This window comes from Anomaloglossus baeobatrachus, chromosome 10 (genome assembly GCF_048569485.1).
Source record: "Anomaloglossus baeobatrachus isolate aAnoBae1 chromosome 10, aAnoBae1.hap1, whole genome shotgun sequence".
Taxonomy (NCBI): Eukaryota; Metazoa; Chordata; class Amphibia; order Anura; family Aromobatidae; genus Anomaloglossus; species Anomaloglossus baeobatrachus.
Window position 1 is genome coordinate 214,034,535 of NC_134362.1, and position 18,277 is coordinate 214,052,811.

Consider the following 18,277-nt stretch of genomic DNA (forward strand, 5'->3'; position numbering starts at 1 on the left):
AATGGGTAGAGCAGGTGCAGGGTGTTTCTACGGACTCTTTACAGTTTTTTCTCACTTCATTCTAAGCACTTGTCTCACAAGACTGGGTGAATCTGCCCACCTGGGTACTGAACCCGGTGTCACCAAAGCACACGCTGACAATTGTCTTTCACAGATGTTACCTGGGCCATCATTAAGAAGAGCTCTCATGGCAGAGAAAGCTTACCACCCTTTGTCCACAGACCTTCCTCAGTCAGCTGGCTCCCTGCATGTCACACTCCATTCCTTGTTGTATCGCTTGTTCCTGTAGGGATTTAAGAACACAAGGAGTAACAGAAGTCACTGACGTGACCAATGTCACCAAGGCATGGTCGGTATTGGTGAAAGACTCTCAACTCTAGGCCCGTTCACTGCTTCTTGGTCAGCTGCACCTGTGCAAGGATCTCCATCCGAATCCATCAGCTCAGATCTAGACTTTCTTTTCGGCATACCTAATTCATTTGACAACAGGAAAAAATCTACAACCTACATACACCTCTAAAGACTCTTACCCACTCCTGTTCTACCCATCAAGAGAGGCATTAATGCATCACTGTCTCCTGTATCAATAGGATCGGAGGGAGTGGTCGAATTTAGATCTACCTCATGTGGTGTAAACAGCAACATATCCAGTGCAGAATCGACCACCATCTGGTTTCATCTATAAAAACAAAAACTTAAAAATATACATTAGATCATTCTTATAACTTCATCTCTGATCATAATACAGTTAGTGGTCATCTATACCTCACATGACTGAAAATACTAAATAAATAAACAAACAAATAAATAAACAAATAAACATATAAGACAAGACTTTCCTATTTCAGTTAACAGATATACCCCATAGTAATCTAATAAACATAACCTATGGGAAACAGGTCAGCTTCAAAACCAAGGTCAACTTCAAAACCTATCTAATATGCCTGCTGCGCCCTCCAAGAAACTGGAGAATATAATTAATACCTTATTCCCCCCTTGTTTAATTGTTTATTTACCAATATGGCAAAATTCAGCATTTGTATACTGGTATTCCCTAAAAGAAAAGATAAAATAGCAGGTAATAAATTAGCCACATACTAAAAGGAACAAACACTGAAAATAACGTACATCTCACAACAATATACATTACTGGGGAATTTTAAAACTTTACAATAAACAACACTGTATCCATAAAGAAAAGAAAAACCTTTCATACTAGAAACGACTGAGACATGATGAAATGACAGCTGTGACTAGGCGACTAACCTGCAAAAATATATAAATTGTTTAGAAATAATCGTAAAAACAGAAAAGGTGATAGAGTCACAAAATAAAAATATATTGTTCAAATAAATCGCCATTAAACACAAAACAACACAAATTATATCGCACATCCCATAAAATTTAATATTCCCTATTCAGGTATAAGCAGCAAACTAAAAATGGGAAATCCTGAACTCTAAGGGTTAAACCAAACTCACGTCACTATTGGAGAGAGACACATTCCATTCTTCTTAAAAGTGAGACAGGAAGAAGGAAAAAAACTCAACCTTTGTTATAACAAAGACGTAGCAGTGAACACATCCATTAGCAAAATCTACATTGGATACATTATACATTTTTCCTAATTCCTTTTTACAAATGGATTTGATACATTTTGACATCAGTAGGGGTAAGTCGTTTACGATTTTTGTTTTAAATTAACTAACATAATACAAAGATATATATATATTTACCTTCCTCTATTTTATTTTATGATATAATGCTGCAGGACTTTTAAAATACCAATTAATTTTATGTGAACAGATCTATTTCCACATCATTTCTGTAAAAATTTCACTTACTTATCTTTGACTTGCATTTATGGGATAACTGAGTAAACAAATATACAATTTATACTTATTCAAATATGTTAGTCATTTATACCACAGAACACCTCCCACCGGGGATGGGTGGAGAGCTTTGAACAAAGAGCCATTTCGAGGGGTGTGGCTTATGAGGTGTACTGCCATCAGTGGGTGTAGCAAGACGGCTGCCACAGGAAGTTCCAGGCACCTGACTTCCGGGTGCAGCATCCATGTTGTGACTCCCTGGGTGTACTGGGAGTGGCTGGAACTACGTAGTAAACCAGGGATACTTTTGGTGCCTGTAAATGTGCATTTCAGCATACAAAGGAGAGATATGATTAGCACCAGATATAATGACTTCTAGAGAAGAACAATAAGGCACCGCTAGAGAAAAATATTTAGTGATTCTACAAACAGCAACAGACAGTGAATGAGGTCTTTGTTCTTCATTATAAACTCACTACAGATTAATCTGAACTTCAATACATGGGTTGCAGCCTGCCATCTAGTGGTAGTCCAACGATATTACACAACTTTTTGCAATCTTTTATATTTTTTCCGTTTTTTGTAACTAGGGCGACAGCGTTCTCAGCTCCTACTAAAAAACAATCTCTTCTTGAACAGAGTATACAGTGCTCTAGCTGGATTGGCCACATCCAACTGAACCCTCTTCCCGCTTCCCTACTATGCAATAAGGACATACTGCGACGTCCAACGTACGAATACAATACCGTTCCTCGTACGTTCCTATTTTTCCGGCGTCTCACATAGCAGTACATGAGTTAATACTCAGGGGAATACGCTGGTTCAAAACACTTTTCTCCACCACCGGAATCCCTCCCCCTCTTTCCCGTGTAAGCGGACGCACTTTTTCAGCGTCCAACACGTGGATACTAATACCGTTCTCCACGTGTTCCTATTTCCGGCTATTAACACAAGAATCGATGTATTTTATATATATATATATAAATAAAACACTGGGGGACACGCCAATTCCCTTATCTCTCTGTTCCAACAATTACAAAATGCTGAAAAACGCATAAACTAGTTAATTTCTCTCAAATCCAAACTAAAATAACACTTGTCTTTCTTTCAAATCATGACAACTTGCTGTAATACAAAGGCTGCAGCAACCTCCACTGACCCCTCCTCTCTCCAAAGAGCTGCGCTGTTGTAACACCCAGCGTCTGCCTCTTCACCCTCCACCCCCCTTGCTTCTTAACTAAAAGACAGCAGAGACTGAGCTGTGTAACTTGATCTCCGCTCTGCCTCAAGCAGCTGGTGGACATATAGCCCCCACCTTTTTGCTTCCTCTGAGTGTAAGAATGTAAAGATGTAGCTGCTTCAGTGGGCTTCTGCTCCCCCCCCTCTCGCATTCTTTGTTCTCAATAGAAAGACTGTCATGGATATCCCTGGGCTTAACCAGACCCCCCTTCTCCCTTTGTTCACAGCGAAGAAGAAAAAACTACAGGCAATTAACTCTCCGAGAACCAAACAGAGAAATCACAAGCTTGATTAACCATACACTTATATACAAATAAACAGCTACTCAAGAAAACACCCAATTTCTAATTACAGACAGCCGGATACTTTACAACCTACCCCTAGCCCCTATGGGAGCTGGGTCCTTCTAGCCCACCGGCGAGTGACAGTCACACCGTTAGGTCTCCGGTGCACTACCATTCTCCGGACTAGTGACCACCCACTTTCGCCAGGTGTCTCGATCCACAGGTAAAACAGCACACACAATGTATATGATGTTCTTACCGTGAAACGGAGGGTGATCAAGTCCTCGATATCGAGCAACACCTGGATACTTGTGGAGTAGCCCCAGACGTCCGGAAAGTGGAAGCTCTGACTCACTCTTCTCGGGTGCCCCACGTTGGGCGCCAACTGTCAAGGTCAGAATGACGATGATGATGAGACTCAAAGGATCTCTTGATATCCGGCTGCTGCTTCTAATTAAAATGTCATGGGTGCACACGAGAATGAGAAATAACTGCACAGCAAGTCAGTTACATCTATCTCCATGACGGGCTCTTAACCAAGTGTGTTCTTTATTGTTTGAAAGAGACTCTAGACCAAACAGTAAGGGGGTGTGAACAAAAGTTTTAGTCCAATCAAGTATCGTAAGTCAGGGCTTCATGACGTAGAGAGATCTACATATTCTCCGTTGATTGGTCAGTCTAGGATCCAGGAATTTCTCTTTGTCCATCTGTCTTGGGTGTAAACCAGGAAATGGTGGCCATATTCAAGCTATACATATATATCCTAGTATATACTGAGTTTAAGGAAAATACACTGAATATGCAATATACATATATACATGTTAATAAGAAACAAAAGCATTCACAAATGTGTGTTAGTTCACATCTACTGAACTATATAACTGAGTCTATGAAATGGCTGAATTAAGTATTTTTGGATACTCAATTCTTTATCCTCAACACAACAACCACTTCTCCCGGTTCGTCTATCTGGATCGTTTTTGGAACCGTATGTCAGTGAGACTGTAAATATGGTGAGATTGGTAGGATGATATATTGCTCTTTCTTGAAGTCGATAGAGTGGAGCATCCTGAGGAGTAGCTGGTGAGGATGAGTGGTGATCCACAGTGTCAGACGCAGCAGAGGGATCCAGGAGAATCAGCTGGGTGCAGGGACCAGTGGATTTAGATGTAGATCCTTAGAGACTTCAGTAAGTGCAGTTTTGTAGAGTGGAAACTGGATCATAAAGATTCAAGAAGAGATTTATCTGAGAGATGGCAGATCGGACGAGAGTAAACCAAGCGTTCCAAGAGTAGAGAGATGAAGGGGAGATTAGAGACAGTAGGACAGTTCTGGTCCAGGAATATTTTCTAGTAAAGTGGTTAGGATGGTGTGTTTGAAGGAGGAAAAGAAACCCGACGAAAGGTTAAGGTCAAGGATGAAAATATTAGGGCAAGAATAAGAGCCTTGCCTGGAAACGTCTTCTGTTCAAAACTGCAGTGCCATTGAGGAAGTGCAGGAAGGAATAGTGTCATATCCCGCAACTTGGGAATCATACAGTATTGTATTGTTATTGTTGCATTACTATGCAATAGGTTTGCCTTTTGGAGGTTTGTCCTGCCTCTATTCCTAGAAATCCAAAAATTTGGAACAAAATATCTCCAAAAAATTCATAGAAACCCAAAAAAAACACATTATGGAGAATAAAAATATTATTTATTAAAGGTATCTAAAAACACATGAAATTAAAAAAGATTTGGATGTTACAGTCAATGCAGCAATGGGTGGGCAGGTGATACATGTATCTATAGTCAGTATATCATTCCTGGAAAATATATAGTCTGATACTGATACTTGTTCAAAAAGGGATTTCAACAAGATGTTAATATTAATGATTATTTAAAATGCAAGATAATAATCAAATTCTATAAGAAAGTGCTTGTGCATTCTTGTAGACAGACATAATAAAAATATTAACATCATTGGTATATTAGTGTATATAGATAGATGCTCCTCAGCAGAAAATTATGAAATGAGGTATCAGTTATTTGTCTAAAAGTACTTGTGCAACAAAAAACATATAATAAATATCAATAGATGAATGAAAAGTTAATAATAGCAGATCTAAATCTTGCTTGAATTTACAAGAACACACATATGCGTACCAAAGCACCAACACAGTATCTATTCAATAAATCCATAGATACCTCTAATAACTGATGTATGTTTTAGAACCAAATAACTAGTACAGTCCCCAATAGAGTACACACATAAACTCAACATGTAGATGGCAAATAAACAAACATGAAAAGTGCACATACCAAAAGTAACACTTGCTCTGGCCCATGGAGTGTCCCCTGACGCACGTTTCGTTAATGCTTCTTCCTCAGGGGCGTATGGTAGTTGAATGGGTGCTGCTTTAAATAGCAGACCACCCAGATGTAGCTGTGTAATCGGCGCTTCCGCCATTGCCCGGGTCAGCGGGAGTTGCTGTCTCGGTGTCCCACATCACACTTTCCCGCCTCTCCCCATTATGTCAGGGAGAGAGGGTTGGAAGTAAGAGGTACTCGAGATGCGTCGCCATGGTAACCCCATCATCCGGCATCAGAACGCAGCACACGCAGCCCGGGTATAAGAAGAGTTTATCTGGGTGAGGATCTGTCCACCATATACTGTATTCATCCTGTCACTATTAATGTCATTTTCTTTTCTAATATTTCCCTAGAACAGACTGTTTAGAGTGCAGGAGGGAACAATATGCTTTTAGTAATTCTAGACTTGCTCCTTTATAGGCGATAACCATGGGATCCCAATGGTTTCCAATATCAAAATTCGAGAAGAACAGAGGATGACAACAACCAATCCATGGATGCTTCCAACCAACCTGGGATGGCCAGAATCACATGTCTTCATTTCCACCCCAAAATACAACTACACCTACAAGGACTACAAGAAATTCTTTCACGATATTGACTTTGAAGACGGCTGGTATATGTGGGAAGATACAAAGGTTCTTCTAGAAGGGCTGCCTTCCCCAGGTGTGGACACGTACTGCATCTATGGCACAGGTCACCCCACAGCCGAGACCTATGTATATGGGGACGGTTTTCCCAATGAGCCACCTATAGACGTAGTCTACTCTGATGGAGATGACACGGTACATAAGAGAAGCATGGAGCTCTGCAAGCGATGGAAGAAGCAGCAAAATGAGAAGGTCCAAGTGATTGAACTCCATGGAATGCACCACCTGAGCATGGTCTTCAGCAACCGTACATTAAATGTTATTAACGACATCCTGCTGGGGACAGATCTCTAACCCTGCCATGTCATAACAGGTTACCAACCGCACGGTGGGACTTATGATCTGCAGACCCTGGGTATATGTGCCTGTTATTATAGTGCCCACCATGTATATGTGCTTGTTATCATAGGGGCCGTTGTGACTTCTGTTATAAGAATGTACAGCCTAACGCCATTACATAATAAATCAATACATGTACTGCAAGATTGTTCATGACTTTCTGTTCATATATTGTACATTTATATAAAAATCAGCCTGCAGCCACCACTAGAGGGAGCTCCCTGTATACAGAGATGCATAAGATTCTGTCTGCAGCCACCACTAGAGGGAGCTCCCTGTATACAGAGATGCATAAGATTCTGTCTGCAGCCACCACTAGGGGGAGCTCCCTGTATACAGAGATATATAATAAGATCCTGTCTGCTGCCACCACTAGAGGGAGCTCCCTGTATGCAGAGATGCATAAAATTCTGTCTGCAGCCACCACTAGAGGGAGCTCCCTATATACAGAGATACATGATAAGATCCTCTCTGTTGCCACCACTAGGGGGAGCTCCCTGTATACAGAGATACATGATAGGATCCTGTCTGCAGTCACCACTAGGGGGAGCTCCCTGAATACAGAGATACATGATAAGATCCTGTCTGCAGTCACCACTAGGGGGAGCTCCCTGTATACAGAGATACATGATAAGATCCTCTCTGTTGCCACCACTAGGGGGAGCTCCCTGTATACAGAGATACATGATAAGATCCTGTCTGCAGCCACCACTAGAGGGAGCTCCCTGTATACAGAGATGCATAAGATTCTGTCTACAGCCACCACTAGAGGGAGCTCCCTGTATACAGAGATACATGATAAGATCCTCTCTGTTGCCACCACTAGGGGGAGCTCCCTGTATACAGAGATACATGATAGGATCCTGTCTGCAGTCACCACTAGGGGGAGCTCCCTGAATACAGAGATACATGATAAGATCCTGTCTGCAGTCACCACTAGGGGGAGCTCCCTGTATACAGAGATACATGATAAGATCCTCTCTGTTGCCACCACTAGGGGGAGCTCCCTGTATACAGAGATACATGATAAGATCCTGTCTGCAGCCACCACTAGAGGGAGCTCCCTGTATACAGAGATGCATAAGATTCTGTCTACAGCCACCACTAGAGGGAGCTCCCTGTATACAGAGATACATGATAAGATCCTCTCTGTTGCCACCACTAGGGGGAGCTCCCTGTATACAGAGATACATGATAGGATCCTGTCTGCAGTCACCACTAGGGGGAGCTCCCTGAATACAGAGATACATGATATGATAAGATCCTGTCTGCAGTCACCACTAGGGGGAGCTCCCTGTATACAGAGATACATGATAAGATCCTCTCTGTTGCCACCACTAGGGGGAGCTCCCTGTATACAGAGATACATGATAAGATCCTGTCTGCAGCCACCACTAGAGGGAGCTCCCTGTATACAGAGATGCATAAGATTCTGTCTGCAGCCACCAGTAGGGGGAGCTCCCTGTATACAGAGATACATGATAAGATTCTTTCTGCAGCCACAACTAGGGGGAGCTCCCTGTATACAGAGATACATGATAAGATCCTGTCTGCAGTCACCACTAGGGGGAGCACCCTGTATACAGAGATACATGATAAGATTCTGTCTGCAGTCACCACTAGGGGGAGCTCCCTGTATACAGAGATACATGATAAGATCCTGTCTGCAGCCACCACTAGGGGGAGCTCCCTGTATACAGAGATACATGATAAGATCCTGTCTGCAGTCACCACTAGGGGGAGCTCCCTGTATACAGAGATACATGATATGATTCTGTCTGCAGTCACCACTAGGGGGAGATCCCTATATACAGTGATACATGATAAGATCCTGTCTGCAGTCACCACTAGGGGGAGGTCCCTGTATACAGATATACATGATAAGATCCTGTCTGCAGCCTCCACTAGAGGGAGCTCCCTGTATACAGAGATACATGATAAGATCCTGTCTGCAGCCACCACTAGAGGGAGCTCCCTGTATACAGAGATACATGATAAGATCCTGTCTGCAGTCACCACTAGGGGGAGATCCCTGTATACCGTGATACATGATAAGATCCTGTCTGCAGTCACCACTAGGGGGAGCTCCCTGTATACAGAGATACATGATAAGATCCTGTCTGCAGCCACCACTAGGGGGAGCTCCCTGTATACAGAGATACATGATAAGATCCTGTCTGCAGCCACCACTAGGGGGAGCTCCCTGTATACAGATATACATGATAAGATCCTGTCTGCAGCCACCACTAGGGGGAGCTCCCTGTATACAGAGATACATGATAAGATGCTGTCTGCAGTCACCACTAGGGGGAGCTCCCTGTATACAGAGATACATGATAAGATCCTGTCTGCAGCCACCACTAGGGGGAGCTCTCTGTATACAGAGATACATGATAAGATCCTGTCTGCAGCCACCACTAGGGAGAGCTCCCTGTATACAGAGATACATGATAAGATCCTGTCTGCAGCCACTACTAGAGGGAGCTCCCTGTATACAGAGATACATGATAAGATCCTGTCTGCAGCCACCACTAGGGGGAGCTCCCTGTATACAGAGATACATGATAAGATCCTGTCTGCAGCCACCACTAGAGGGAGCTCCCTGTATACAGAGATACATGATAAGATCCTGTCTGCAGCCACCACTAGGGGGAGCTCCCTGTATACAGTGATACATGATAAGATCCTGTCTGCAGCCACCACTAGGGGGAGCTCCCTGTATACAGAGATACATGATAAGATCCTGTCTGCAGCCACCACTAGGGGGAGCTCCCTGTATACAGAGATACATGATAAGATCCTGTCTGCAGCCACCACTAGGGGGAGCTCCCTGTATACAGAGATACATGATAAGATCCTGTCTGCAGCCACCACTAGAGGGAGCTCCCTGTATACAGAGATATAGTTGAATCCAGAAGTTTAAATACATTATCTATAAAAACACATCTGCAGATTTTTTCACTATCTGATGTGAAATCAGAATAAACCTTTCCCGTTTTCGGTTAATTAAGGACCAAAATTACTTCCATTTGCCAAATGCCAGAATACTGAGATGTTTTCCGGCATTTTTCTTCCTTTCTGCACAGTGACGTTTCCTCCAGGTCATTAGTATTTGGTGGCATTGTCTTTACACTGTGACTTGGGGGAAACATTTTGGATCTTTCCAGAAACTTCTCACAATAGTTGTTGGAATTTGGGCCGATTCCTCCTGACAGATCTGGTGTTGCTGAGCCATGTTTGGAGGTTGCCGCTCTCTCTAGCCTTTTCAGTGTTGTCAATAATTTGTCAATAGGACTGAGATCAGGGCATTGTGATGGCCACTCCAAAACACTGACTTTGTTATCCTTAAGTCACTTTGTAACCAGTTTGGCAGTAGAGTCTGGTCATTGTCCATTTGGAAGACCCATTTCCACCCAAGCTGTAAGTTCCTGGCTGATGTCTTGAGATGTTCTTCAGTATGGCCACATTATCTTCCTTCCTCATGATGCCATCTATTTTGTGAAGTCACCAGTCCCTCCTGCAGCAAAACGACCGCCCACCATGATGCTGCTGCCCCCGTGTGTCACAGTTGGGATGGTGTTCTTAGGCTTCAAAGCTTCTCTCTTTTTCCTTCAAACATAATGATGGTCATTATTGCCAAACACTTCAATTTTAGTTTTGTCAGACCACAGGACGTCTCTGGAAATTAAGGTTTTTGTTCCTGTGCGCATTTACACACATTAATCTGTTTTTTCTCTTTTTCTTTTGGAGTATTGGCTTCTTCCTGGCAGAGCGGCCTTTCAGCCCATAGTGATACAGTACTCGTCTCACTGTGGATAATGACACAATAATAATGCCACAATAACGATGGAGGTTCCCCACTCTGGCTGGCTGTGTTTATCAGTGTGACTCCTGAACGGAGCCTGGCAGAGGCTTATCGCACTATTGACTCACAGCAGAACCGGGATTACAACATTGTAAAGCGGACTATCCTGGATTACCATGCCATCACCCCAGTCTCACATAGGGCACAGTTCCGAGACCTCCCATGCACTACGGGGAAATCGTTTAAGATGTATGCCCATAAGATGTCCCAGGCATGTCGGAGATGGCTGGAAGCAGATGTCCCTTGTCATATCTTTAAACTTGTCAAAGAGTTGGATATTGACTAAAAGGGCCACTTAATATGGTGGTTATGGTGGTCTCCTAAAAAAAAGCCACTCCTTGGCTAGGTCCTTCCCGGAGGGATATCTGGCTAGTTTCTGTGTCGAGACTCCTAACAGAGGCTCCACTGACTTTTTTGATTTGCATATTTCCCAGGGGGCAATGCACCTAGGATTTCACTGTCTTGAGCGCCCTCGTTGGCTACCGGCAGTGTTTTCTCTGGCTGGTCTCCCTGAGATCAGTGATTGTTTTGTCTTGTTGGTCTACTAGGCATTGCTCCCACCTGGCCAGAATCCTACTCCACACTGATGAGGGGCAATACCCCGAAACAGCTGTCTGTGGATGGATACCTGGCCTTGGTATTTCCCTTGTCATATCTTTAAACTTGTCAAAGAGCTGGATATTGACTAAAAGGGCCCCTTAATATGGTGGTTATGGTGGTCTCCTAAAAAGAGCCACTCCTTGGCTAGGTCCTTCCCGGAGGGATATCTGGCTAGTTTCTGTGTCGAGACTCCTAACAGAGGCTCCACGGACTTTTTTGATTTGCATAAGATGTCCCAGGCATGTCAGAGATGGCTGGAAGCAGAAGACGCCTTCACTGTGGAAGACGTTATACAGGTATTTCTTATAGAACAATTTCTTGCCAAGTGTCCCTCAGAAATATGGGAATGGGTCAGAGAACGCACGCCGTACACCTTGGATGGAGCTGCAGCCCTGGCTGATCAGGCCCTTACTATTTGACCGCAATGGAGGAGGCTTATGGACAATAAGCCACAGCCTGATCCTCCTGCGCCTCGGCCTTCTCCAGTTATATCTGCCCCTCCAAGAATAAACTAAAGCCACAGCTAATTTTACAGGGAACCAATATGTTAAGGACCAAAAAGAAAAATTCCCATAAAAAATAACCTTTAATATATCATTTAAAAGGTATAAAATTTACCAAAGTGTAACACTCACCCTAACAGTGTAGGGGAAACAAGACAGGTAAATACCAAAAGGAGGGGGAGGGAATATCCCTAATTTACCCCAAATTTATAGCCTACCTATCAATGGAGGGTATGACGCCCTAGGGTTGTGGCGCCCCCATTCACCAACGGTAGATCCTAAAGTAACCCTAAATTGCCCTACACTACACTAATATGTGCACAAAACATGAATTTAAAACAGAAACCTAATAGTAAATATTGTCAACATAATAGTATGACTTATCTGGCAACAGTGCATCAGATCCTCATGATCAGACGTCGTCCCCGTCGTCGTTGGGACGACGTCTGATCACGAGGATCTGATTTCTCGGAAATTTTCTCCACCTGAATGATCTATGATGTGGGTAATTGGTAATTTTTGGCTATGAAGTGGGCTTTTGAAGATTGGAGACATTGGTTGCAGGGGGCTAGACATCAAATTGTGGTGCTCACTGATCATAAGAATCTGACCTACCTTGAATCTGCCAAGAGACTGAATCCTAGGCAGGCTAGGTGGGCTCTATTTTTGTATGCGTTTCGATTTTGTGGTCTCTTTTCTTCCAGGCACCAAGAATATAAAAGCCGATGCCCTCTCTAGAAGTTTCTTTGCTGATTCTCTTGATGTTGCTGAGCCATCTACCATCCTGAATGAAGGTGTGGTCCTCTCTGTCATTTCACCCGGGTTGAAGTTAGCACTTGAGAGATTTCACGGGGACAAACCGGAAAGATGTCCTGTGGGGAAACTGTATGTTCCTGATCAATGGAGGAGTAGAGTTATGTCCGAGATTCATTGTTCCGTCTTGGCTGGTCATCCTGGGATTTTTAGTACTAGGGATCTAGTGAGCAGGTCTTTTTGGTGGCCTTCTTTATCTCGGGATGTCAGGAGTTTTGTGCAATCTTGTGGGGTTTGTTCTAGATCCATGCCTTGTTGTTCCCGTTCTAGTGGGTTCTTGTTGGTATTGCCTGAACCAAAGAGACCTTGGACTCATATCACTATGGATTTTATTTCGGATCTTCCTGTCTCTCAGAGGATGGCGGTAATTTGGGTTATTTGTGATAGATTTTCTAAGATGGTCCATTTGGTACCATTGCCGAAGTTGCCGTCTTCATCAGAGTTGGTGCCCTTGTTTTTTCAACAGGTGGTTCGTTTACATGGTATTCCTAAGAATATTGTGTTAGACAGAGGAGTGCAGTTTGTGTCCAGATTTTGGAGAGCATTTTGTTCTAAATTAGGAATTGAGCTGTCTGTTTCTTCTGCTTTTCATCCTCAGAGCAATGGTCAGACTGAGAGAGCAAACCAGACCTTGGAAACCTATTTGAGGTGTTTTGTATCTGCAGATCAGGATGACTGGGTTTCATTTTTGCAATTGGCAGCGTTTGCTCTAAATAATAGGGCGAGCTCTGCCACTTTGATGTCTTCGTTTTTCTGCAATTTTGGGTTTCATCTCATGTTTTCTTCAGGGCAGGTTGAGGCTTCGGCCTGTCCGGAAATTGATTCTGTGGTGGAGAGAATGCAGCAGATTGGGGTCAAGTAGTGCACAAATTATATCAGTCCCAGAAGAATGCCCAAAGGTTTGACAACCAGCGTAGGACTGTTGGTCCCCAGTTTAAAGTGGGGGACATGGTTTGGTTGTCCTCCAAAAATATTCCTATGAGAGTTTCTTCTCCTAAATGTAAGCGAAGATTTATAAACCCTTATAAGATTTCGGAGATTATTAATCCCATATCTTTTTGTTTGGCTTTTCCTGAATCTTTTAAAATTCAGAATGTTTTTCATAAGTCTTTGTTAAAGAAACATGTGGAAACAGCAGTTCCCACGGTGGCGCCTCCTGATCCTGTGTTGGTAGATGGGGATCTAGAGTATGAAGTAGAGAAAATTTTGGATTTCCGTCTTAATAGACGAAAGCTTCAGTATCTTGTTAAGTGGAAGGGTTATGGTCAGGAGGACAATCCTTGGGTTTTTGCTTCATCATGCCCATCCTGACAGATTCGGAGGCTCTGGTGAGGATTCGGTGTCCCTCCTCAAGTGGGGGATACTGTTGTGAATGTCATCGAGTGGGTGCTGGTGTGGAGCTCCCTCTGGTGACCAGGAATGGTAATGAAGCGGAGTCTGACAGGTGTTGGAATTAATTAGGAGTCTAGAAGGCCTATTTCAGACCAGCCTGGTGTATTTAGGAGAGCAGTTTCTGCTTGGCTGGTGTCGGTGATAAATGTTTTCTTCTGCCTCTGAAGATGGCTGGGAGTTTGTCCTTCAGTTTCCTCAGTTTATCCTGAGTCAGAATTCACTCCAGATAAGTCTGCAGGTTTTCTTCACTTAATTGCTGGTTTTGCACCTACCGGTGTTTGTGGGTTTTTTTTTCTCCATTTCTTTCTGTGTTTGTTTTCTTGTATGTGAGGATCTGGCTCTCTGCTATTTTGGGAGGACAGTTCCTTTAGCAAGAAAGGGAGTTTCTCCCTGTTCTGATTTGGATTATTTACACTTTATAATATTATTTGTTCTGTGATTTTGTTTCTTCCCATTATATCTGCAGTTCTGTTCAAAGTGTCTGGCACAAGAGTACCTGATATATTGGGGGAAGACCATGTGGTCTTAGGGCCTTTTTTCTATCAGGAGTTTGGTATTTTTTGCTGGCCGCAATCAGTTATCTTTCCTGTCCTGTTGTCTCTAGTAAGTCGGGTCTCACCTTTGCTAATCTATATTTCCTGTGTATTGTGTTTTCTTACATCACCGTTGTTACATGTTGGGGGCTTGCTATTTCTTTGGGGACTGCTCCAAGGCAAGTTAGGATTCCTCATTTCAATCTTTGAGGTGTAGCAAGTTTCTCCGGCAGTGACGAGGTGTCTAAGTGTGTTAGGAACATCCCACTGCTACTTCTAGTGTTGTCCGATAGATTGGATTGCGGTCAGCTTAGTTTCCAACTACTCTTGTGGTTTGTTTTTTTTCCTGATTAATGGGCTTTTTTGTCATCATCCACGATTACCAGATCACAACTGTGTGCTATCTCCTGTAACGGGGTTGGCGGCTTAGGAGGAGGATGGTTCATACAATCCTAAGCGCATATGGCTATGGATGGAATATAGTTGCTAAGAGACCATAGAGCTGGATGGACAACTACAGACTTCAGTATAATAAGGGTCAAATTAATAAGGCGCAAATGGTTGGTGTTAGTTCACACAGACACTACCAAGAACAGCTGGGGGACAAGGCGACCACACCACGGTTGAAGTAGAAGTGCCTATAAAAACTAAGAGATAAAAATGCAGCAGTGACACCTTTTAACAACACGCAGGTGCACCTCCTACAAATAACAAAGTTCTGGAGAACTGCATGCTTAACCAGCGCTGAGACCACTAATATCTGACAAGCAACCCAATATTCAAGCGACCTGCCTAGTCATGGTGTTCAGTACTCTTAACCAGCGGTGACACCGGTAATATCTGACAAGCAACCCAATATTCAAGCGACCTGCCTAGTCGTGGTGTTCAGTACTCTTAACCAGCGCTGACACCGGTAATATCTGACAAGCAACGCAATATTCAAGCGAACAGCCTAACAACCTCTCGCTACAGGACAAATAAAGACTGCGCGCCATCCGGCATCCTTCCTATATAACCTAATCACCGCTCAGTCAGCTCATGTCCAATCAGCGTAGCTGACTACCAACGGCCAATCCAAAGAGGCCATGTCACCGGGGCAGCGGACGTCCAACGGCCAATCCAGCGTAGCCACATCATCGGCACTGCTGACATCTGAAGGCCAATTTGAAGATGCCACATCACGCTCATGAGCACTCACCAGCTTTTCACACTTAGATTCTGGCGGCTGAAGAGCCACCAGTAACACAGCGTAGAACTGGGCCAACTGCTGCGAACTGCGCCGAGGCAGAGCAGCAGCCGCAGAATGGGTCTCGGGCAACGGTGAGACTGGAGGCACTCCGAGTCTGACCCGAGAGGGAGGACGTCTCTGGCATACAGCCATAACAGTACCCCCACTCTGTCACTCAAGGGCCGCGATAAGCTCCGGAGCTTGGATATTCTCTTGCACCTCCCAAGTTCAGTCTTCTGGCCCATAACCTGTCCAATCCACCAGTAATATTTCTTGCCTCTGACCGTCTTAGATCCAACAATGGCATTAACTTCAAAATTATCCACTGCAGATTCAGAGCCCACTGGGAAAGAACCATAGAACTTATTTAAATGTACCAGTTTCAACAAGTAAACGTGAAAAGTATTAGTAATTGACAATGAAAAGGCTACTTGAGATGGTAGGCTACAGGATTAACCTGGGCGAGGATCTTAAAAGGGCCAGGAGGGAGCGAACTTGGGAGAAGTTACTTGCAATTTAATGTTTTTAGAGGATAACCAAACTAAGTCCCCAGGGACTCATTTGTTCCTTGGATAAACAAATTGCTTCCTTTGTGTGATCCCAAATATCCCGAGCGTCAGTAGCCCAATCAACGACACTTGATACAGGAAGAGACGGGCACAGGAACATGAAGATGCTGACCATTATTTAGAACGAAAGGAGTTTGACTAGTGGATTTGGACACAGAATTATTTAAGGCAAATTCCCCCCAGGGTAGTAAGGCGGACCAGTTATTCTGCCTGGCAGAAACGAAATGCCAAAGATACATTATGAACATTTGATTTCTTTCCACTAGGCCATTCATTTCAGGGTGATATGCCGAGGATAGGTGAAATTCTATGTTCAGTAGCCGTCAGAGTTGCCTCCAGAAACGCTAAGGGAATTGTGGGCCCCTGCCAATGACATTTTTATCAGGCATACCGTGTAGACAGAAAATGTGTCTAATAAACAATGTTGCCAGAGTTCGAGAGGAGGGTAATCGAGTTAAAGGAACCAGATGGACCACTTTAGTAAAATGATCGGTAACGACCCAGATGGTGTAGTTGAAACTTGATTTGGGTAAATCCACCACAGAATCCATCCCAACCATCTCCCACTTAGCTATGGGTAATGGATACAGCAGTCCAGCTGGTCTTTGTCTGGATGGTCAATTTCTGGCACAAGATACACGTTTGAATGAATTCCTTAACATCTTGTGCCATGTGAGGTCACCAATACAATCTCTAAAGAAACTGAATGGTTTGTTTCACTCCAAAGTGTCCACCGACTTTAGATGCATGTGCACAAGCAAGGACACCATTCTGCAATTCAGCAGGGACAAAGGTTTTTCCTGGATGAACGTCTTCCAAAGAGAATGGTGAAACCATGAGAAGGATGTCAGAGGGAACGATTAGCCGAGCTTCATCATCTTCATCGGACGGATCGACAGACCGGGATAATGCATTTACTCAAGTGTTTTTCTCACCAGACACAAAATGTAACTGTCACGGGTCCTTCTCTGGTCTCACACAATCAACAGAGCGAGAGATGGGTGAACAATCCAAAGAATATTTTTTCCAAGCAAAACAGAAAGTCCATAAGATAATCCACCACACGGAGGGTAAAATCATCCAGTAATAAATGTCCTGGGGGTCAGTCAAAATCCTCCAGCAGTCCTTTCCCAGGGAAATCAGGGTTTCTCAACAGCTCACTGGGGTGCTGCCTGTAGCCTCAGCTTCTCCCCCAGAGGATGAATCTTCCTGCTTCTCTCTTGAACTTCTCAGACAGACTGAATAATCTCCCAGGTAAGCAGAGAGTTTAGGTAAATCCCAGGCCCCCTCCCCAGATTTATGGACAAAAGCCCGGCAGGGGGTGATTAACCAGAAAACAGGACAACCTACACACAAGAAATACACAGAATGGACAGAGCAACACGCCTAAAATCCAAACCTACACAAATTTATACACAAGCCCCAATATCCCACATCACAACTTCTCCCTCCTTCTTAATAAGTGAGTGCGCCATGAGGTCTATACAGACTTCTGGCCATCTCATTTAAGTCCATGTTGCTCAGCTGTCGATGGTCGTCCCTTGTACAGCAGTAGGGTTAGAAGGCGAAGCTTCCCTTTGTGTCTGCCTTCACTCAAACTGTGTTTACTGCACCCACAAATCGGCATTGTAGATGTCCCACATCATTTCCTAGGAGAATATCTACAGGCAGGCTGCTCATCACCCCAACCACACATTGCTTGACCCCAAAGCCAAAATCCAGATCTGCAGTCGCTTTTGGGATATTCCTCTTTTATCCTCCATCCAATTCAATAACGATCCCTTGTCGACGATGTATCGCCTCTGGCCGAACCACCCGGGGATTAGCTATTGTGAGAAATGCCCCAGAGTCACAAAATCCAATGACTGTCCATCCAGCACAGCCTCATGTAAGTGCTTACTTTAATGGTAAGAGGAACTCGGGGCTGTGGCTCACACCCCATAAACCCCTAGTGGCCGACCATGAGTGCCTGAGTCATTAGGCAAGTCAACTTGAGGGGGTGAGAACTCTTCCCCCATTGTATTTGGCTGTAGAGAATGAACAGGTCGATTTTCTGCAAGGTCATTCCTCAAACGACCA

At 43.9% G+C, this 18,277-nt stretch overlaps 1 protein-coding gene across 3 annotated transcripts in view; it reads left to right on the forward strand.

The window, feature by feature from the left end:
• The window catches only part of LCAT (lecithin-cholesterol acyltransferase), a 100,645-nt gene extending 93,841 nt beyond the window's left edge, over positions 1 to 6,804 (forward strand). For all 3 annotated transcript variants that reach the window (XM_075326280.1, XM_075326279.1, XM_075326281.1), the window contains one exon: positions 6,127 to 6,804. In XM_075326280.1, the coding sequence (XP_075182395.1) occupies positions 6,127 to 6,650 (524 nt within the window). In that variant the 3' untranslated portion in view covers positions 6,651 to 6,804. The remainder of the gene's footprint in view (positions 1 to 6,126) is intronic.
• The last annotated feature ends 11,473 nt before the right edge of the window (positions 6,805 to 18,277 follow it).